General features: G+C 40.9%; 1 protein-coding gene across 4 annotated transcripts in view; it reads right to left on the bottom strand.

The window, feature by feature from the left end:
• Positions 1-21,487, bottom strand: part of XYLT1 (xylosyltransferase 1) — a 176,826-nt gene that overhangs the window by 59,778 nt on the left and 95,561 nt on the right. For all 4 annotated transcript variants that reach the window (XM_086854859.1, XM_086854857.1, XM_086854860.1 and 1 more), the window contains 2 exons: positions 2,487-2,659; positions 1,649-1,851 (listed from right to left, as the gene is read on the bottom strand). In XM_086854859.1, coding sequence (XP_086710985.1) covers positions 1,649-1,851; positions 2,487-2,659 — 376 coding nt within the window. The remainder of the gene's footprint in view (positions 1-1,648; positions 1,852-2,486; positions 2,660-21,487) is intronic.

Raw genomic sequence — 21,487 nt, 5'->3', positions numbered from 1 at the left:
GGAAGCCACTGACCCCATCTGGCCCTGTTGTTTGACTTGTTCCACAGGGAACTGGGAACAGTTCAGCCTGCCCCAGGTCATGGCCTCAGCATTACAGGGTGGTTAGGGTGGACACAACACCTCTGGGTAACTGGACACACCTTCTGGCACCAGTGTACAACCATACCAGACCTTCAGCAAACACTCTCCTACAATTTATCCTGTTTGATTCACAGTGCCATCACCGACTTCTTCCTTTATGGTCTTGCATCACTCCACTTTTTAGCATCAATACAGCATTCCTCACCAGGAAAGTGAATAATAGGGAATAACAAGCCAGCTTTTCCAAAGAGATATACAGAAAACTACATACTCTCCCTTATAAGCAAGTTTGATATGTCAAAATTGTTAGTTCTCTTCCTGTTGCACATCAAAAGTGTTTAAATACTGTGATTTCTTAATTCAAATCCCCATCTTCTAATATCAAGGCAGTCTTGGTAACCCTTGTGCTCAAATCTTTCTCCCCAAAATGTGCTGCATTTCACTGAGAGTGCTTGGAAATGGGCACCAGCAACAGAGCCTTTTGTGTTTTTGTCAGTCCTCACAAAATCCTTCCTAAGGCATAGGCTCAGGGGTTTTGTCATTGTTCACTTCAATGGCAATTTCTGTCCAAGGAACATCTTCAGGAAGGGATTCAAGCTTTGAGAGAGATCCTGGGGAAGCCTGACCAGTGGAGGCAGATTTCTCTTCCAAAAGTATTAAAAACATGTTGTATCATCACTCATCAGGAAATCGCTCAAGAAAGTCACTTCCCCTTTCATTAACTCATTTCAGCATAGAGGGAAACAGAAGCCACAAGGAGACTTTTGTGTTTCCTTCTTCTTAATAATTCTTACAACCTAAACCTAAAAACAGTTTCAGGACACTTGGGGATTTTTGGGTGTCTTTTCTGTTGTAGTAGTGGTGGGGTTTTTTTCTTTGTTTGTTTGGGTGGGGCTTTTTTTATAGACAACTTTTGAACAATGTAGCAAACTTACTGAATGCAGCTCTGAGGCCTGGGTGATGTAAATCCAGAAAGAATATAATTTCACTTAAAATCACAAGCCTTATCATGCGATGTATGTGAAATTCTTAGCCTGATGCCATCTGAATAAAGATATTCAGGCAATGGTTGGTGCTGAAGATATAACTGACTCCTAGCAACTTATTTGTCACTTCTACAACCATTATCCTCCACAGAAAAAGTACTAAAAAAAGGGAGAGGAGTACCTGAATCTATTCATACCTTCAACACTTGCTGAGACATCAAATCACAATGTTAATCAGAGCCCTGGGAGGGAGGAATCTCTCCATGCCTGGGTTTCATTTGCTGAGCTCCAGCACTTCTGGCTACTTTCCTCGAGCTCTCCTGCAGGTATCCCTTTTGCTGGAAATAATGACTAACTGGAGCAGCCTCTCAGTGGAAGTCCCCCCCAGGCAAATGGAAGACACACAGGGTACAGCAGGTGATTGAATCTTTGGCTAAAGTCAGACACCAGCTCACCTACAGGAGTTTAAAACAGAAGAAACTGCTCCTCTGCTTCTTGCAGCACAGCACAGACACGTCATTGCTTATCTCCATACTTCCTTTAGGAACAAAACATGTACATTGTTAAAGTACTCATTGTACCTGATTGGGTAGTCAGCAGCACTGAGGTTAATGAAGAAATCCCAGGGCCAGTCACTCATCTCCATTAAGTCCTTCATGGTCTGCAGGTAGGTGGTCAGAAGACTTGCTCCTCCCCAGATAGTGGCCATTCTCCAGGAGGTGACTCTCACATTTGGGTACTGGCTGGCAAACTGCAGCACTTGCCGGTGCAGGTAATTGGATCGCTTTGCAGGAGAAAAGAGTAATACATTCAAGTTATTCTGTCCAAAACTGTCTCTCCCTGAATCCACTAAAGGCCTACCCTACATCTCAACTCACTGAGTGCTGCCATTGCTTTGCCCTCACTTACTATGGCACACAGTCCTCTTTTGCTAAATATACAGAGAACCCTGGTTAATATTTTTTATTACAACTACAGTCATCACTAACCAGTGTGATTAGCTTTATTCACCATTTGTCATCACAGATCCCAAAGGGCTTTTGTAAAGGAGGTGACTGCTACCGCTTCCCTTTTGCAGCGTGTCACTCGCCCAAGGCACCTCAGGTCAGCTCTCCATCAAGCAGGCCACCACCTCACTCTGCATCAACTTATCAGTTACTGCTAACTGAATGTACAACAGACAGACAAGGGGAGATACTCATCGACATAGAAGGGGAAATGAAGGCTGTTACATAAAGAAGATAACAAGAAAGAAAATTTAAGAAAAAAAAAAAAGGAGCTCCAAACGTGTAACAGATGGAGAGACAAAAAGTGACGTGCACTTTATGCAGCAGAGGTAAAGGGAAGATGAAGAGGATGACAAGGATGGGTAGACTGACAGATGGTGAGACAGGCAATTTATAACCAGTGATATATTACCTTGTCAACATGAATGTAATAAAAATGGTCTTTATGGTAAATAGCCTTAAACATGCGCTGGAGCTGCCGGGAAGCTCTGCCATGAACAACCAAGACAAATGCGATCCTGACTGGGTTGGCTGGCATGTATTCTACGGAGTCCTCATCCCACTGTACATTGTTGTTGGCTTTTCCTGTTCAAAAACAAAACACAGGACATCTCTGAGTGTATCCACAGGACAGGGGTGCAGAGAGCAGTACACATTCCACCTCAGCTCTTTCTTCAAAGGCCCTTTGTAGGGCAGGCTGAGAGCTCAGAAGGGGTGCCAGCCTGTGCCACATCCACTTTGTCCCTCTCCTTTGTCCCCACACAGGGCCATGACCCCGTGGGAAGCAGCCCATGCCCCTGGGCCTCATCCTGAACAAGGCTGCACATGCATGGACAAGTACCCAGATGTTTATGAGTTGTACTGAACTCCACCTGAGCACAAACATTTGGACCTTCACAGCAATCACCTCCAAGCTTGTAACTGGTGTCCAAATGTAACGATGGCAAGGCTGATGTCCCTCGGAAGGAAACCCCCTGCTCTGCCCCATGAGCAGCTCCATCAGCACAGCTCTGCTGAGAAGCTGCTGGGACTCTGCTACTGAACAGCTGCCTGGGATTATTGACTGATAGCATTTATTTGTAAGAGCAGATGTGCCCTGGAACATTTAAATGCAACCTGCATATCTTCACTTCTTCTTGGAGGAGTGAGGCTCTTCCAATACTATTCAAAATTCCTGTTTATTTTTATTTTAACAAGTAATTTCTGGTCTTCCTTTTCTAAAGCAAACACCACAGTGTGAGGTTCAGACAGGATGTGCTGATAAACTGAAGAGCTGGAGGGACATTTCTAATAAGAAATTAAAAGTGCTTTGGTTTTGGTTTGTGTACCCACTCTGCAATTCAAAAACCAGAACACAATGTAAGAAAAACATAATTTTATCCAAAATCTGACATTCATTCTTCACAGAAACAACACCATTCTTCAGTGCTCTGACCTTGCATGGTCCTTTCTCAACAAAAATGATTTAGAAAGAAACTGAAATTTTGAATATTAGCAGACAAAGAAAGTACCTCTAAGCTAAAAAAGTTCCTACTGCCCAAATTTTCTTCTTGCAAATGTTAACTTAATTCTTTTTTTAAATGAAAGGAATAGATTAAAAGCTACTTGATGTGTGTCCTCCTGCCAGAGGTACAATTTTCAAATTCCTAAGATCTGAGCTGTTACCAGTTTCTGCAGTTTGTGCCTTTTGTGATGCCCCTTTCTCCTCCCACCTCCACATCCCCACCACCTCAGACTCTGCAGACAGTGGAGACACTTGATTAAGGTTGTAGGACAAATTTGAGGCTGTTCCTGGGCTCAGTTATCTGACAGTCTGAGTGCAGCCACAAAGCCCACTGCACCTTCCATGACATCTCCTATGGTTATTAAAAAAACATGCTCATGTCTGTTTGATTTGATATAAGGAGCACGAAAAGACATTTGCCAAGTGTGAAGTGAGAGTAAAAGAGAGGGAAGACACTTTTCCCAGGTTGTTGAAACTGGAAACATATGTTGATAAAAGTAAATGGTACCAAAAGCTTTCTTTTTTCCCAAATGTAATAATTACAAAATAAAGGCTGGACACAGAAAAAAAGACCTTAATTGTACTGAAACACCCTTGAGTAACTGAAACACTCCTTTTGGACAGCCACGAGAGAGAGCTCCTGCTGCAATGGCAGCAGCACATCCCAGGAGGGAATGGTTTCAGCATCTCCCACAACTCTCTCTTCAAGTTTCTCCTCAGCAGTGCTTCCCTAGCACACTTCCCTAAGTCAGAGTGTGTTTTCCTCACCCTGGAGCTGCAGGAAAGCTGTCAGAGGTGGCCCTTGTGCCCTGCACATGGCTCTTTGCTGGACTGTGTAAAGGGCTAAAAGGCAGTTCCCTGTCCAGGAACACACCAGATCCCAACACCCAAGAGCTTACAAAGTGCCAGAGGCTCCCTGCCCCATGGAGCACACCCTCCTGATCCACAGCCCCTCAAGGAACATCTCTTTGCAGCAGTACTGATCATAAATTAATGCAACTTTATTGCCCCTGCTGTAGTCAGAGCAGACATTAGGAAATTTCTAGCCTCATAAGACACTCTTAACTTCACACGGGACACAAACAACTTAAGTGGCATTTCTTTAAAAACCCTCCACCAATGGTTCACTAGGACTCAGATGAATATTGAAACATTAGAAAGAAAGCTGAAATCTAATTTCTTCTATAATTTAGTTTGTTTATTATGGCCATTAGCCTATGCCCAGTTCTAACTGTTTCTCCTGTGCAGCTGATGAGCTTTGCCATGCACGTGCTCAGGGTTTCTGCAGAGGGAAGGGACAAAAAGGGACTGTGAGAGAAAGAAAATGTGCTTGCAAAGAGAACTGACAGGGGAATGAAGGGCAATTGCAAAAACAAGCCATTTTTCTTTTAAACTGCTTTCATTTCAAGCTGATGATGTCTCGTCAATGAACTCAAATATTTTTAGTGGTTTTCATTACATTTTTGGATACCTCTCTTCCTAAATCAGTGGCTTTCTGCAATGATATGGAGAAGGTGAGGGGAATTTAAAATAGTCATATTGTGGGTCTTTTATTTTAATCTAACTTGCTGTCAATACCTACACTATCATTTATCTAGCAATTACTGAGAACAAAATCCTCTCAAATTTTCACCTGAAGTGCCACCTCACTGCATCAGTTTTCTCTAATAAATTCCTGCAGTGGCTTATTTTGTTCTCTTCTGTTTTCTTTCTCTAACCTTTTTTTCTTTTTTTTTTCCTTCATGTGCTAGTTCCTGCTTTCTCTTTTAGGTTTAGGATTTTTACACTTGCTTTTACCACCTGCATATTATTATGACTTTTTAAATATAATCCTATTCATGGCTGCCTGGAGTTTCAAAAAGGAAGACAGTTACACTTTTTCCATCTGCCAGACTATCTGCTACTTTGCTGTATACTGTCACTTCCCTGGTTTTAGCTCATGGCTGTTTAGCACCCTCTGTTTTGCAGACTACTTCACTGATACAGAACCAGCCTGGGTTGCAAAAAAGAAGATGAAACTGGCAGGAAACATTCAGTTGAGGATCTGCTTACTGAAAAATACAGTAGGATTTCAGATCTCTATGAGCAATGTCAAGACCTGAATAGCTGCAGCCTCTCCATTTGTATAAAATTCGTGCAGACCAAAGCCTAGCACATCATGTCAGTGCCTGCATATTAATGAGCTGCCTCAGGTAGGAGCACATCCTCCTCAGGCTGTTGGGACAGGATACACAGGAAACACATCAGATGACTTCACTTAACATCCTACCATTCACTACTGATAAAAGTCTACAAGGATTTTAAGGAAGCACTTGGATTTGACAGCTCTTTCAGTACATCACTGCACTGCATTCTGCCCATGCACTGAAGCTCAATCCAGGTGCTGATTCCAGTGGCCTCCACCCTCAGCCACTTCAGTCCTGCAAAAAGCAGCTGCCAACATCACCTTCTTCTCACCCAGCAGGTACAGAGGATTCATGGATAGCTTCTTTCCTCTGCAGCACTCCCAATTCCCAGCCTTCACTGCACTTGTCACCTCTCAACATTCCATCATCTGCCTTTCCAAGAAAAATGAGTCAAGCCCACACAAGAGAATTCCCATCTCCACTTGCACAGGTCACTTGTGGCAGTCTCAGTGGACTGGAGGTGCACTCCATCTCACCTAGAAAGCTTCTCTGAGTGTGGGTATTGCCCGTTGAATGAAGTTTCCTACATGCTTAGGGAATTCCCTTTTTCTGGGATATTTTACACAGATCAGGGTTTTACAAACCTTAATAAAAAGCCCACAATGTCAATACAAAGTAAAACAAAAAACATCAGTACTTTATAAACCATAATAAAAGCCCCATAATGTTAATATAAAACAAAACCCATGAAGAATATGATTGTTATAGTTCCATCTTGGGAGCACAGCTCTCCCCTCAAAATTGCTTTGCACATGTGAGTCAGTGGGGAGAGTGAATGGAACATCCTCTTTATGGCCATTTGGCACAGGTGAAACAGCCCTGGCCTTGAAGCAGGACTTGTCTTAAGCTTCCTCAAAGTTTGCTGTTTCATTACACAATGGGAACAGAGGACAGAAGAGCAACTTCTCATGTTGCCTTGCTCCAGAGAAACTGGAACCTCAGCAGATGGGGAAGTGCACACCCAGCTCAAACAAACATCTTCCAGCCCTTGTACCAAAGAGCACTTATTGTGCTACCCTCCACTGAAAACAAACCACAGCACTTTACTCTGCCACCAAAAGTCTTTCACAAACTTACTGAGAAGAGTGAAAGCTCCCCTTTTCCTTCCTGCTCAAAGCCTGACATCAATGTGTTAGCAGGAAAACCTGTACCTGTTTTTGAAGATATCAGGAGAACCTCAGCTCTAGTGCAATTTTAACTTGCATTTTCTGTGCCCAGAGAAATCAGTACTCATAATTAAGAGTTTAATCTTCAGCTGTTGCAGTATTACTAAATTCCAGAATAACGAAGACAGTGCAATCATTTTCACATTTGTTGTGATGCCACATTATATTCAATCATCCTCCAATATAACTCAAAGCCAGCCTGCTGATCTCTTAGCTCTACTGTTAATTAATGGGATCACACTTCCCCAGCAGCACAAAGCAATCTTTCAATCTATTTTGTGAGCCATCTTACATTTTGTAACTCAATCCATCACCTTGTGCTCTCAGTTTGGTATTGTCTTGGCTGTCCAACAGATTTCCTCTGCACACAGATACCTGGATGCTGCTGTCTTCATCTGAGCACAGCTGTGTGTGTACACTGTGCCCTGACCCATGAATCAGTGGATAGAGGACATTAATGGAGTTATTGCTGTGTAGCTCAGCAGAGTATTTACTGCTATTACATCCATTAATGCAATCAGAAGCCCTGTCACTATAGCAGGAGTATGAGCCAAAATCACTCCAAAGAGGCAGAGCTCTGTAGTCCCTACTTAAACTCCTAGGAGCAGCCCCATTCCCTTCGGTGGGACCATTTCTGAAACAGCCAGATGTGTGGTAGCTGCTGAACTCAGATTTCCACTATCAACTCCTTTTCAATTGCTCACAACTCAACAACACAGCAGGTTGAAAATTTCCAGGCTTGGCTTTCATCTGAAAATGTTTTCCAGTTTGATTAGAGAAGAAACAGATTTGCCTTGTTCAAATGGTGGCAAGACCAAAAATAAACAAATAAATACAATGTTTTCATTTAGGACACAAACATTTATCAGACCTAATAATAGAAGTAGTTGGAGGGTTATATAAAAACCACAGAAAATGTCATTGAGCACCTTATCAGTGAGCCATCAGGACCTGATGAGAAGCCTTTGTCTGAGGGTTTGATAACAGAAACATTGCCCTGGCCTGAGCCAGAGCTCTCTCTGGAGCTAAGCCCCAGTGGTCCATCACAGCAAGGGCATCTCGAGATGGGGATGGTCTGTCTTGCTGCAGCACCATCCAGTGAGGGCACCTCGCACAGGAGAGGTAACGTCTGAAGCACAGAGTGTGTTGATCGCTCTTACATGAAAAGACAATTTTTTCTATGCCAGAACCTAGAAAACTTTCTTTAGCAACATTAGTTCCAATTTTGGGAAGCCAATTTTCACTTCCAGTCTAAGAAATGATTCATTTGTTTCCATGGTGGTCTTTGGGAAGATTTTCAGTGACAGAAAAGATTTCAGGTGAGCACTGATTACATACATACATACATACATACATGCATACATACATATGGGGGTTTTTTAATTGTTACAATTATGTATATATAAAAAGTTTACTGGTCTCTGGTCTGTTCACTATGCAGAAGATTCCTCTGGTAAATAAGATATCTAACACAAAGTGGAATCAGCACCTTGTGTGCCCATTGAGCCCAGCACATCCACTGCCCAGGTCAGTGAGGGGCTCTAGCAAAGCAAACCAAGCTCCTGAAGAAGATAATTATCATGACTGGTCATAGGTGTGGCTTTTCCTAGTGGGTTTTAACTTCCTTAGCAAAGCAGGAGAAGCAAAATCAGTTGAGATGATCTTCTGCACAACTGTCCCCAGGCATGGGGATTAGAGAGGGATGGTTATGATTTACAGAATGAAGTATTGCTAGTTATGTTCTGTAGATTTCCTTAAAACTGCCATTATCTGTACTTTTTATCTCTGAGTTAGCATTGAGCACTTTGAAAAAATTTCAGAAATCACACTGCTATTGAAGAGAGGATATTCAATTTTTTTTGTAGTAATGTTTTATCTCAACAACCCTGTTTTACAACTTTTCAGTCTCAGACTCTATCAAAAATTACAGGAACAATTTATGATCCTCTGTAACTTCATATGATCAAGTAACCCATAAGCAAAAAAATCAATGCAAGGCAGGAGGGAAGCAGTGAGACATAATTTAGAAGCACTCAGTGGCTACTGCATTTAACATTAAAGAGACAGATTTCAGTAATGTTCTTTCCATGCTGAGAAGAAGCCTTGGATTGGAACAAAGGAGCTGCTGATGTGGGCATTTTGAGTCTTCTTTAATCATTTCAGAGGGTGACAGCATAAATGTAAGGAAGTCAGAGGAGGAGAGTCACTGCCTTACAGATGGAAATTCCCTTCATGAGATCACTGAAGTTTCTCTAAGTGGGATTGTGAGGTGATGAGCAGCTCTGCATCCCTGCAGAATTTATGTAAAAAGGGAAACTCACTGTAATTATACATGTAGGTTCAGCTCTGCTGTTCATGAACAGAAAAGTAAAGGGCATGAAAGAAAAAAGGTAGAAAGATAGAGGACACAAATAAAACTTTCATATTTACAGCTGGATCATAAGAAGATGATATTTTTTCTATTTTACTCCAAGGGGAAAAAAACCCAGAAGATACTTCTCTGGTTTGGAATTTAAAGGAAAACATTTCCATCCCGGTTTTGTTATCCTCCTGTTACAGCTACATAACATTTTTGCTGCATGCAGCACTTCCAAGACTCACTCAAGAACCCATTGGGGCAGACACCACCCATTACACAAATGCAGAAAGACACCCTGAACAAGAAAATTTGGTGAATATGTCTTTTTCACAGAATTCATTCTGTGCAGAATTCATTGTAAATGAAGAAATATAAAAACCTTGAGAACAAGGACAGCAATTTTTTGTATCACAAAACCTGCAAAAGCAGTTGGGATAACACAGAACTGTTCTAAATCAACCTGCAGGGCCCGTGTACATGTGTGTGCAGCAGCAGCACGCTCATATTCTCTCGATTGCTAGCAAAAGCAGACAGCATTTGGTTTGAAGCAGCCTACCATATTTCAAACAAAAAATTTGTTCTATCTTGCAGTCAGTATCCAGTCATTACTGAAACCATTTTTATGATTTGCAAATGACCGATTAATTATCAGATTCCACTATACTGCACTTGCAATACACACTAAACTTAATTTACTGCAATACTTATCTAGGCAGGCCAATCATCTCTCTAACAAGCTTGCTTTTCTGACTATTCTAATTATGAAAATGGTAGCATTCCTGGGAGACAAATCTCAATTATTCGTAGTTTTGCTGGAGTGTGTTAGTGAAGCATTTTCTCCCTATTCCTACCTACTGCCATGAATAAATAACACTCAAAAGCAACAGTAAATTAATTAATGATGAATTAGAATGAATCTCGTAATAATAGTATTTATCATATCAATTAACAGCCAATTAGCACATCGTGATCAGCATTATTAGGGTGAATACAAAATGCCTTTTAAATGAGCATCAGGCTATTTTTGCTGCATTCAGTGACACTGCTGGACTTCAGAGATGTAGCGTAAAGCAGATCCAAGAACAGACACAAATATTCCTTGCAAAGACCATTGATTCCCCTTGCTCCTTACACCTTAGTTTGACTTCACTCTCCAAAACCCAAGCAAACCCTGGGCTGCATCCAAAGCTGAGAGGCCAGCAGGTCAGGGAGGGGATTCTGCCCCTCTGCTCTAGTGAGACCCCACCAGGAGTGCTGCAACCAGTTCTGATGCCCCAAGATAAGGACATGGAGCTGCTGGAGCAAGTCCAGGAGGTCATGAAGTTGATAAGAGACCTGGAGACAGGCTGAGAGACTTGGGGCTGTTCAGCCTGGAGAAGGTTCTGTGGACAACTCACAGAAACCTTCCAGTGTCTGAGGGGCCTACAAGGAGAGGGACCCTTTGTCAGGAACTGTAGTGACAAGAGAAGGAGTAATGGGCACAAAATGAAAGAAGGGAAATTTGGGTCAGATATTAGGAGGAAATTCTTTACTGTGAGGGTGGTAAGATACTGGACCAAGTTTGCCCAGGGAGGTTGTGGATGCCCAAACCCTGGAAGTGTTCAAGTCCAGGTTGGATAAGGCCTCGAGCAACCTGGTCTAGTGGAAGGTGTCTCTGCACATGGCAGGATGATCCTTAAGGTTCTTTCCAACCCAAACCATTCTTTGACTCTATGACTTAATGTTTGAGAGGTAATACCCTTGGAAACCAAAAAGGAGGAAAACCACTATTTACAAGTGCCTGTGTCACACAGCCGCAAGAAGAAACTCAAATAAAAGAGATTTTCCAGCTTGGCTCTCGGGACAAACCCACAGCCCATTCCCAGCTCAGAGTCAAAACTTGTGGAGCCCAACCAGCTCGTCACTGCAACCAGGAGCAGCTCCTGAGTGCACCAGTTCCATGGCAATACAGCCAGGATAAAAGGAAAACCAGCAGTCCTGTCCTGTCTTTCATGCTAACACATAAGGTGTGAGAGGTTTCTCACTGTGTGGAGCCACCCTCCCCTCACAGAAAGCTCACTGCAGGAGGAGACACTTCACTCTTGTGCTCCAAGAGCTGATTTGTGCTCACTAGCAGGGGGAGAGGTTACAGAAGGCAGGAAGTGAAAGGATTGAGATGAAGCATGTGTTTAGTTATCTTATCCACCACTGGCTGTTGCTAGGGATGCTCCTATCAACAGCCCCAAACCGATGAGAACAGGGATTTGTCAGACAAGATAAGTCATCCCACCACTCCCAAGAAAACTGGTGACACAAACCCGGACTGAAACATTTATAAAACCTCATTCACAATTTGCTGTTTCTGAACAATCAACTACTGATTTAGGTGGCCTGAATTACACTCCAGAGGCTGCCAGCCCTCTTGCTGCCAATGGATTACATCCCAACTGGGACACCACTGACAGCCTCAGCACCATTCATGCCAAAACCAACAATGGGCTTTGGAGTCAGCTCTTCTCTGAGGAGCCTCACTCCCTTCCCTGCTAAAAAGCCTTTAGATTTCTTGTGCAGGACAAGAAGAAAATGCAGAAAATGCCCTGATTTCAGTTAGACTTTCTCTTCTGCCTCATCAGGAAGTTTAATCCTTCAAGGAACAGAAACTTGAAAGCAAATCAGTTACTAGGGAGCAACCAAGGCACGCATCAAACAAAGTAACAATACCAACATAACAAATACTAAGTAAAATAGCAACAGAAGTATATCAAGGTTTACACTTCAAATTAGCATTTGAAACAGCCTTTGCTGATTGGAGTGTCTGTTCCAGTGTGTTTGGAGACTGGCACACCGTAACCTTTACACCATCTCTTCCTCTCATGCTCACAGCAAGAATAATCAATAAGGAGTGAAAACACAAGCAATTACACACATCTCTACTTCACATAACCTCCCAGGAGACATTATGTACTGCTGAGACTACCAAGAAATGAATAGGTAGATAAAAGCATGTTTGCTACCTGCCTGATCAATGTTTTCCTTTTCTGTTTAACTTGCTGTCATCTTTCAAGTCCTATGTAAAGTATCTCTTCCCCAAATAATCTTAAGAAATTAACAGTTAATCATTACAATCAGCTGGTGTAAGGCCAGGGCCAAGTTAATTTATACCATATGAGTATCTGGTCTGTTAACTCAAAGTTAATCCTCCCTTTGAGATTCCATTACATCTGTCTCCTATTTTTTGAATGTAGAATTGGAAGGCTCTGAATAAAGACTCTGCCTTTATTCTCTGTTCAAGATAACTATGAACACAGTGTTGGAAATAGACCAAAAAAGTAAAGACTTTCACATGTATTTTACATAGCTAGTTTGAAAAGGTCAAGTTAGGTGCTGAGAATAAAGGCTGCACTAGCAAAAGCAAGAATCAACCCTCATACTTGTTCCCTGTGTCAATGTGGTGCAAAATGGGAAAGTTTAGCCTCATGTTTTAGCTGGCACTTGCAGTGTGGGTGAAATTAATAGGAATTTCACAATGCAGTCAAAAGAGAGAGAAAAGATACATAGCATAGGTCTGTGCAGGTTCACTCCAAAGCTGTCAGGATCTGCTTCCCCTGCATCCTTTTGAGTTAAACTTTAAGGATTTCAAAGGCTGCAGGGCTGGGACTAGGCAATGCTAAGGATCTCACACTGAGGCAATAAAAAATGTGTCAGACATCAGATTCACATATGTGCAGGCACAATAAATACATATATGCCTTGAGTTTGTATACACTGGTAGATTAGCTAGGAAAGAGTGAGAATTGAAGCACTTAAAGTAAAACAGCACACCTGAAAAACAAGCTTCCCCCAGAAACAAATGGGGTTTCTCCACTCAGAGTATACATTTCTCAGCATAACTAATTTTTGACACATAACTATTGTCAAATATCATGTCAAATTTATGTCAAAGGACACTGGTAAGAACAGGTTTTGTCAAATGACCCAATGTACTTCTCATTTTCCCATGTGAATAGTAACATATGAATTATTTTACAATAGATCAGCTTTGTGCTTTGAGAAAGCACCTGTGTACTCCTTGCTACCATGTGTACTACATAAAGGATCATTGTGGAATATGAATAATTTTACTCAACAGAGAAGGAAAAAAGGACCAATCTTCTCTGAGTATATTGTTTGTCAGACAGAGGAACGCAGCATAATTATATTGTGACATTTCCACTAGCAAATAGATTCTACTGTAAGCAATTAACACCGGTTCCTTCAGCAGACTTCAAAAATGTAATTGTATGGTATGCTCAGTTACAATAACATCTGAATAATAAATGACATTGCACTACTTGAGCTAGATTTTAGCATACACAGACAGGCTAAAACACAAGACAAATAGATGGATGTTAATTCTTGCACAGGCCACCCTTACACTCCAAAAGTGTTCATTAATATGGAAAATGTTAAGGGCATAAATATTCACATTTTCAGAGAATACAAGCACAGTGACAATGAGTACTCTGGATCTAACTAAAATGTAGAACCTTGGTCTGTGCAGTGCACAGAACAGTCTATGTCTCTCCTCCTGGAGATAGGTGAGGTGGGGCTGGTCTCTCCTTCCTGGCTAGAATGCTTTCCAGAAGCTGCTTCTGATCAAGAGGGATTAGTAAAGATGGTTTAAAGACGGGGAAAAAAAAAAAAAATCATTGGGCATTAATCCTCTAAACATTTCATAGCCAACATATCTTCAACACAATCCCTCTAATCCAATTAGGGTGCCTTGAAAATCATATCTTGAATTCCATGCTTCATTGTGATGGGTTCTGTGTGAGTGAAACATCCACTTAGCAAAGAGCTGCTGAACAGCTGCTCTGCTCCACAGCCCCCTCCCCATCCTCCCTGAACCCCAGCCCAACTCCAGCTGCAGCAGCACCAAACCTGAGCCCTGACACATCTGGCAGGGTCAGCACTTCCGACATTCACCCCTTGGAAACAACAGGGAAAACAAGTCTTCATACAAAGTTCTTGCCAGCAAGGAACAAATTACTACAAATTAACTGAGCTTGATTTTTTAAATGTTCTCATGAAAATTGTTTGGACTGGTATTTACCAGGATGTATTTTCACACTTAAAGTGATGGGCAAAGGATAGAACAAAACAGCATAAGTCTTGTTGCTAAAATAAAGGACTTGCACTGCATTACTCCATCACAGAATAAAAGGATCCCATTAACATACCACTAGAGGAAAACAAAGGGAAAATCAAATTGCCAGCATCAGAAAATGTTCAACAAAAGCAACATAAAGTGATTCTTCTATATTTCAACAGACATTACAGTTTTGTTAAAAAAATCCAATGTGCAGAAAACATCACTTTATTGACTAAATAAGTTACTGGCTGCTGTTAAAAGCATCTGGGGAGAATTTGTATGCAAAATGTGTTCTCACAATAATACCATAATTTATAAATGAGTTATAAATTTCTCTCAGATTTTAACATGTCTATGATGCCCTTGGATGTCAAGGAACTGCTTAAACAGTAGCTTGTAGAAGGGGCTTCTCTAACTGCACAAGATTATCTGTGCAATGTCTGAGACAAAAAAAATCAAACTGACTTTTTACAGACAAAAATAATAATGGAGATTATTTCTAAAATTATCTAAACTCTGCCCCTCAGAGTCTCTCTTCCCATTCTGCAACTCTTCATTTCATGTCAGCACTCAGAGGTACTAAATTTGGCCCCAGGCACTTCCCATTTCCTGCAGCTGGGACTGATGCTGCCTCCCAGCAGTGCTGCCTGTGTGCTGGCAGGGTTGGAGCAGGACCTTGGCACAGGGGGCTCTGCTCATCCCACCCCACTGAATTTGGGGAGCCTGGCAGGAGTGAGCTGTGCATTAGTGTGGATCTCCAGGAATAACTCCATGGTGCAGCACACTGTGAGACAGGGCACACATCCAAGTTGTTATGCATTTTAATTAGGTAAAGCAAGTGCTAAAAACTGCTTTGAAGGTCTAGATGTAATCCAGCAATATTGGTTTCCCGTATTTGGGTTTTCCTCCTGCCATCTCTCATTCATACACAAGCTATTTGATCATCCCTAGCACAAGGGGAGGCTTAAAAGAGAAAAATTAAAAAAACTAAACTCAAACAACTTGTGTTGAGATGAAATTCTGTTCCTCCTCCTCTAAAACAACAGAGCCCCAAATTCATTCACAACTTGGCTTTTATGGTACAGTAGGGCACGAAAATCATCAACTGGCTGCAAAACTGCTAAGTAAACCTAATTTAGGAGATGATAATGTGTGAAACACAAGAAGCATCTCACAGATTGTAAAATGACATGTTTATTTAAAAAAGGAGACCAGGAAAAATAAGAAATGTTGGCAGAGGATTGCAGTAAGAACCCAAAGGCTCCCTGGCTCTCAGAGCTGCCCATGACCTGCACACTCCCAGGCCAGGGGCTCACAGCCCTCAGACACTGAGCACCTCAGAAAGAGAGAGAGAGGTAGGAAAGAAGCCCCAGCAGGTTTGTGGCAGAAATAGCTCTGTACTTCACTGTCCAGAGGGGTAGGGCCAGTAGGGTCCCCAATGGAGCAGCTCAGCTCAGAGAGGTACAAACCCACAGCACCAGAGAGCCAGGAAGCATTGCAGGCTCCAGCAAGGTCTGCTCTCCCTGCAGCAGCTGCTCTGCAAACACTGAGGCTCTCAGTGAGGCTCTGCCTCTCAGCAACTCAACCTCCTCACAGCTCAAAAGCCAAAACCCCCTGAAGATTATCTGTAACTGAGCCAAGAAGAAATATTACTTGTTAAGGCAAGGAGGCAGTTAATGAGTAGTAGCAAGGTAACTTCATTCAGTTAATCCTCTGAATTCATTTCAGTCCATCCACTCTGCAGCCTCTCTGAAATCAATGGAGAATGGACAGTGTAAAATCAGTATCAAAAGAAAATTAGCACGTTTGAGCCAAACTCTGTTCATGTTCCAGTTCTAAACAATCCCTGATCTATAAAAATGCAGATTAACTTTGAGCATCCTTAACAATCCCCCATTATGGCTAAAAGAATCAAAAGCACCAGAGCTGCAATTTCTTTCAAATATAATTTAATTTCCCCTATCTTTATTTTGACATTAAAAGAACGATGAAAAATCTCTTCATATTATTTCTCAAGACATAATTTCTAGAAAGTGAATTGTTTATCCACACACATACACCATTCATTCTCACCCTTTCTTCTATGAGACTGGACCACCCTGACCTCATTGTCACAGCAGGTACCATCTTTATGAAAGAACACTTAATTTCTAAAATGACTTTTTATGTAAACTAATCCAATCCAATCCTGACACCAAATGCTTACTGTTCAACAACACAATTTTCTCAGAGTCGAAGACAACATCTGAAATAGAATGCCTGTGGTGGCAACCTTTTTATTAGAACAAAATCATTTTATAAATCCAAAAGTGAACCAGTATGGAAAAGTTTAATACTATTGTAAATGAAGAAATATTTAAAAGTAAAAATTATACTTGACACTGTAATTACATTGCCATAGAGTATAATCCCAAAAGAACACAGAGACCTTTTGCCAAAGGTGATTTGAGTGTTAATATGAAACTCAACGTGGGCTCATTTTAATTACATATGTGCCTGCTGAGAACATATGATAGAGTCCAAAAAGCTAATTCATTGTCAGCATGACAGCAGGACCTAATATTAAATCTTGCACACCAAGTAAATTCTCCAGAATATCAATTACCATGCAAAAATAGGACACATTGCAAAAGTAGTAATCAGTATGAAAGCAAAAATACAAAAAAAATAGTGCCAAAGAGAGCTCAGCTCTGGGCCAGCAGTGGGTACAGGAAAACTCCCAGCACTTCGTCCTTTTTCCTTCAAAAGCAGCAGCATTGAGCTGGTCCATCTCTAACCCCACTGACACCAGGCTTGCACTGACTTTCACAGCACTGAGCTTCACTGGCACTGTAATAAGGTGGCACTGTTATCTCTTTAGCAATATATAACAGCACTTCAAATTAGATTTTAGTGTGCTTTTTCCTTTTTCTTTTCTCATACTTGGCCCTAAATTTTCTTCTTTTAAAAGAAATTGCTGAGTGATTTTGTGTTCTCTTCTCACAAGTCCCTGACAGGTTTCTTGCACTGAAAAAAAATGTTAGGAGTCAGTTTATACCTCTTACTGATAACAGGCATTTTGGTTTACTTTTAATTGTGGATAAATTCATGCATCAGTCAGTATTTTCTACAGAAAATGCCTGCAGTACGAAGAGGAGAACCCAGAGTCACAAGGATGAGCTAACCCCAGGAAAATGAGACATAATCACAGTTCTGAAGGCAGCAGAAACCCAGCCAATACTTCTAACTGCATCTTTACCTGCCCTTTTGTTGCTTTACTGATGCATTATTAATTAATAACTACTGAGCATTCCCAACAGAGCATTTTAAATAACAGCTGAATTTCTTTATGGATGATTATGAATTATAAAAGTAAGTCTGCAATGTTCAAAGCAATAAACAAGCCCAGGTAGTCATCCTGAACTGCTACAAAAACTGCCCTTTGAAGCTTGATGTTTTAGGGATGCTAAATGTCTCCTGCATTGTATTACACAATTTCCAGTCTAGCTTAATCCAATTAGTGTGAAGAAATGTAGGATTTCCTCCATTTTGCCTCAGCTAGGCAGATACTGTTCACAAGGGAGATGATGGCATTTTAGAAAAGCTGCAGGGTTGGTTTGGTTCACTGCTTTATCCAAACGAAGCTACACCAATTGAGGCCAGCTAACAATTACAGTTTTCACTTCTCAAGTCAGATAATGAAAAGAAAATTGTAAAATCACAATTATTTCTATGCCAGATTTATGCAAATGATGAAAAGTATTTCAACAGGTCTGAAATGTATTATTCAGGGATGATGCAAGGTTTTCACATTCCACTTGAATTCTGGACAAACTCACAAAGTACTGAAGGTGTACTTAGGGCACCACTGTGGTATTGCAGCTGGATAGTTTTAAGTATAGTTGAAATAAATTTGTAATGTTTTAAGATGAAAACTCATTTGGAGATTCTATTTACCCATAGGATAATTTTTTCTATCTCCACTTCAAAAAAATGAAAAGCCTCCTACTATTTGAATAAAATTCCAGCACTAGTTTTCAATAATATTGCTGCCTTTAAGGCAAAAAGGAACTCACATTCCTATTCACTCTTCACTAGATTTAGTTACTATCTGAATAAAGATCTCTTTTTGGTTTTCGTTTGTTGGTTTGGTTTTTGGTTTTTTTTGTTGGTTTTTTTTTGCCTACAGACTATGCTTAATATTTCTTTCTGGTGTTTAAATGGTACATGCACAGGAAAAAGGCAGCTTCAGCTGTGCTGAAGGTGCTGTGATCCTTTTATCTGCCTTCTGACAAATAATCCTGGCCCTTGCCATATAACATTTGATAGATGGGGTAGAAAACAAGTTGCCTGCACCATTTTCTGAACAATGACATACAAAACTATTAATGTGGATTTTGACACAGTGCAGACAAAAGGACACAAGCAGGAGGCCATGCAGGGCAGAGCAGCCAGGCTCCCCAGCCTGGAGCTGTTTGGATGCTGTTTCCTGGGGTCAGTGGCAGCCCCAGCTCCCAGGGACAATCCCGGTGTGTTTGCTCCCAGCCCTTGGGCAGGCAGTGCTGCTGTCCCTGCACAGACACTATTTTCTGATAGCTCTTTCTGTCTTCTAATCTTAGTTCTTCTGGTTTATGGTTCAGTCCTTCTACAGGGATTCATAGAAAAGAGAATAACACCTTTCTTACTTTCAGATATTGAGATGGATCATTATTCCTCCTGATATGTTAGAAGATATTTATCAGTTTGAGTTATGAGGCCTTTCTGACTGTGAAGACTTAAACATCGATTTAATGCCAACTTAAAGACTACTGAAAGTGTAGGAGATTGCATTAGATAAATAATTTAACAATAAAAGGTATATCAAGACAGATATTATTGCAACCTTCCACCAATCAATTACCATTTTCCATGTTTATCTGATTTTCATCTCAAGGCTCGGTATATCAAATTGCCCAGACATACACTATACAACTGAAATAATTTCATCATTGAATAAAATTGCATAGCCATTAAAATTCTCTAATATCAAGATAGCTGACATTATGTTAAATATTGGCTTCAGTTCCATAGGGTAATAAATTTTGACCTAAATCCAATCTTTCATGGATAGCTGATTAATAATGAAAAATTATTGGTTTGTCACTTTACCTTGGGAAATTTATTGTGGAAACTAATACAGCACCAGGCAGGCTTTGAAAAACATAATAAGTAAAAGCACAGTCCCCTTCCTAAGCACCCTGAAACAAAGGGAATAAATTTGGTCTGGTACAAAAACATCAAACATACTGATAGCTACCAGAAAAAGAGAGAAAAGAGAGAATTTTTCCTCCTTAAAGATACTTTTGTTTAGCAAATTCCCTTAGGGAACTCAGAAAAAAAACCTGTTATTTTTAAACAAAATTACTTCAAAGTCTCTTGATAAACAGGAATTAAAAGCCACATAAATACCAAACTAACAGTAACATCATCACCCCCATTTTTCCTCTGCATGTACCTGCACTGGAGTTAAATACCTGGTCTGTAGATGACATGAACTGTCTGAGGTGTCCCAGCAGCCCTGTGGCCCATCAAAGAATGAAACCCAAGTTCCCCCAGTATTAGTCTAGGACTTAACTTTTATTAGTGCTTGTGTGGTTGGCTCATGATATGGTGTAATGGAACATATTCTTACTGTCCCTCCTTAAGAGCAACCACATTGCATCTTTCCTTTTTCTTCTTCCTGAAGAGATCCTTCTGCTTGGATGGATTTCAGTAGAATTTTCTGAGTGATTTCAAGTTTGCACGTTAGGGGTCCCCTAACATCACTGATTTATTTCCTAAAATTTTGCAGGCTGCAGTAATATAAAGCAAATATCATGGCAACACAAATGTTCACATGTTTGGCAAATTATATCTACAAATGGCCAGAAACAATTGAGAGAAATGAAAATGAGTGAATTTCTGTGCTAACTGCAGCCTTTTCAATTGTAAATGATGGAGCTGAATCTAGTGGGATTTCTCATTAAGATTTCCTTTTCGATGACCAGGTTAAGAATGCCAGAGATGTCTGAAGCTTCCTTGTAATATTTCTCATGAGCCTGTCAGAAGTGATTTTCTCATTTGTTTTTCAGGGATCTGCAAGGTAGAACATTTTCAGAATCAAAACTGCTGTACAACTGCTCTTATTCCCAAATGCTGGACAGATGGGCTTTGCTTTGGACTATAAACTTCCACAGACTGTAAGACAAGAATCCCTAGCTCTCCATCTTTGCTTGCTCCTATGTAAGAACAAAATTGTCTTGTTTATTTCTCAGTGAACTTAAAATTTTGGTGATAGAAGTACATAGGGACATTTTATGGTTCACTGATAAAGGTTACAGAATAAATTTACTGAAGTAAGACGTCACTTAAGAGGGGTCAGCAAAGCTGCTTCATTACATCAGTTAAAACTCTAGCCCTCTTTGCTCTGAACACTTCACAGGAAGCTTGGGTTTGTGATCACCACCTGGCAGCAAATTATAGATTTGTTTACAAAACCACATCAGCTCTGTGTAACCTCACTCTGCTCTGGCTTGGCAAATCCAGTGTGTGTTATACAGAAGTCTTTTCCACAACGTCTCTTGGTAGCTCTCCTCACAATTCATCCCAACCACACCTCTCCTTAGCCACTTGTTTCTCTGGCAAGGTGGCTGAATGAGTCAGGCTGGGCTCTCTTGTCCAGTTTTCCCTTCTGTAACAAGGTATATTCCCCATATGTTTTTGAATAAATGACCAAAGAAAGTGACTGTCTCAGACAGAGAGAACAACGGGACGGATCCTCAAACCTGCTCCGAGTCTCACAGTGAAATTCTTCCAGAGCACCTACACCTTAGTCCCATGCAAAAGAGAAAGTACAAATGGGTAAAACACATATTGCAGTGAATTTCTCTTTTGAACTTCCCTTTTCCTCTCTACTATTCAGTAAATTGCCCAGAATGAATCACAGCCCAGAAATAGATGAAGAACATGAAAATATATGGTTCTGTTTAGTCATACTACTGTCAACTCCACACTATTATACAGCACAGTAACACACACACAGCTTTCAGTCTGAGAGGAGCAGGGTTTGCAATGCTCCACTGCACAGCAAT

The sequence above is a fragment of the Cyanistes caeruleus genome, chromosome 17 (genome assembly GCF_971803275.1).
Source record: "Cyanistes caeruleus chromosome 17, bCyaCae1.hap1.1, whole genome shotgun sequence".
Lineage (NCBI taxonomy): Eukaryota > Metazoa > Chordata > Aves > Passeriformes > Paridae > Cyanistes > Cyanistes caeruleus.
The sequence above is the reverse complement of the archived record's forward strand: the minus strand, read 5'-3'. Positions and strand labels throughout refer to the sequence as shown.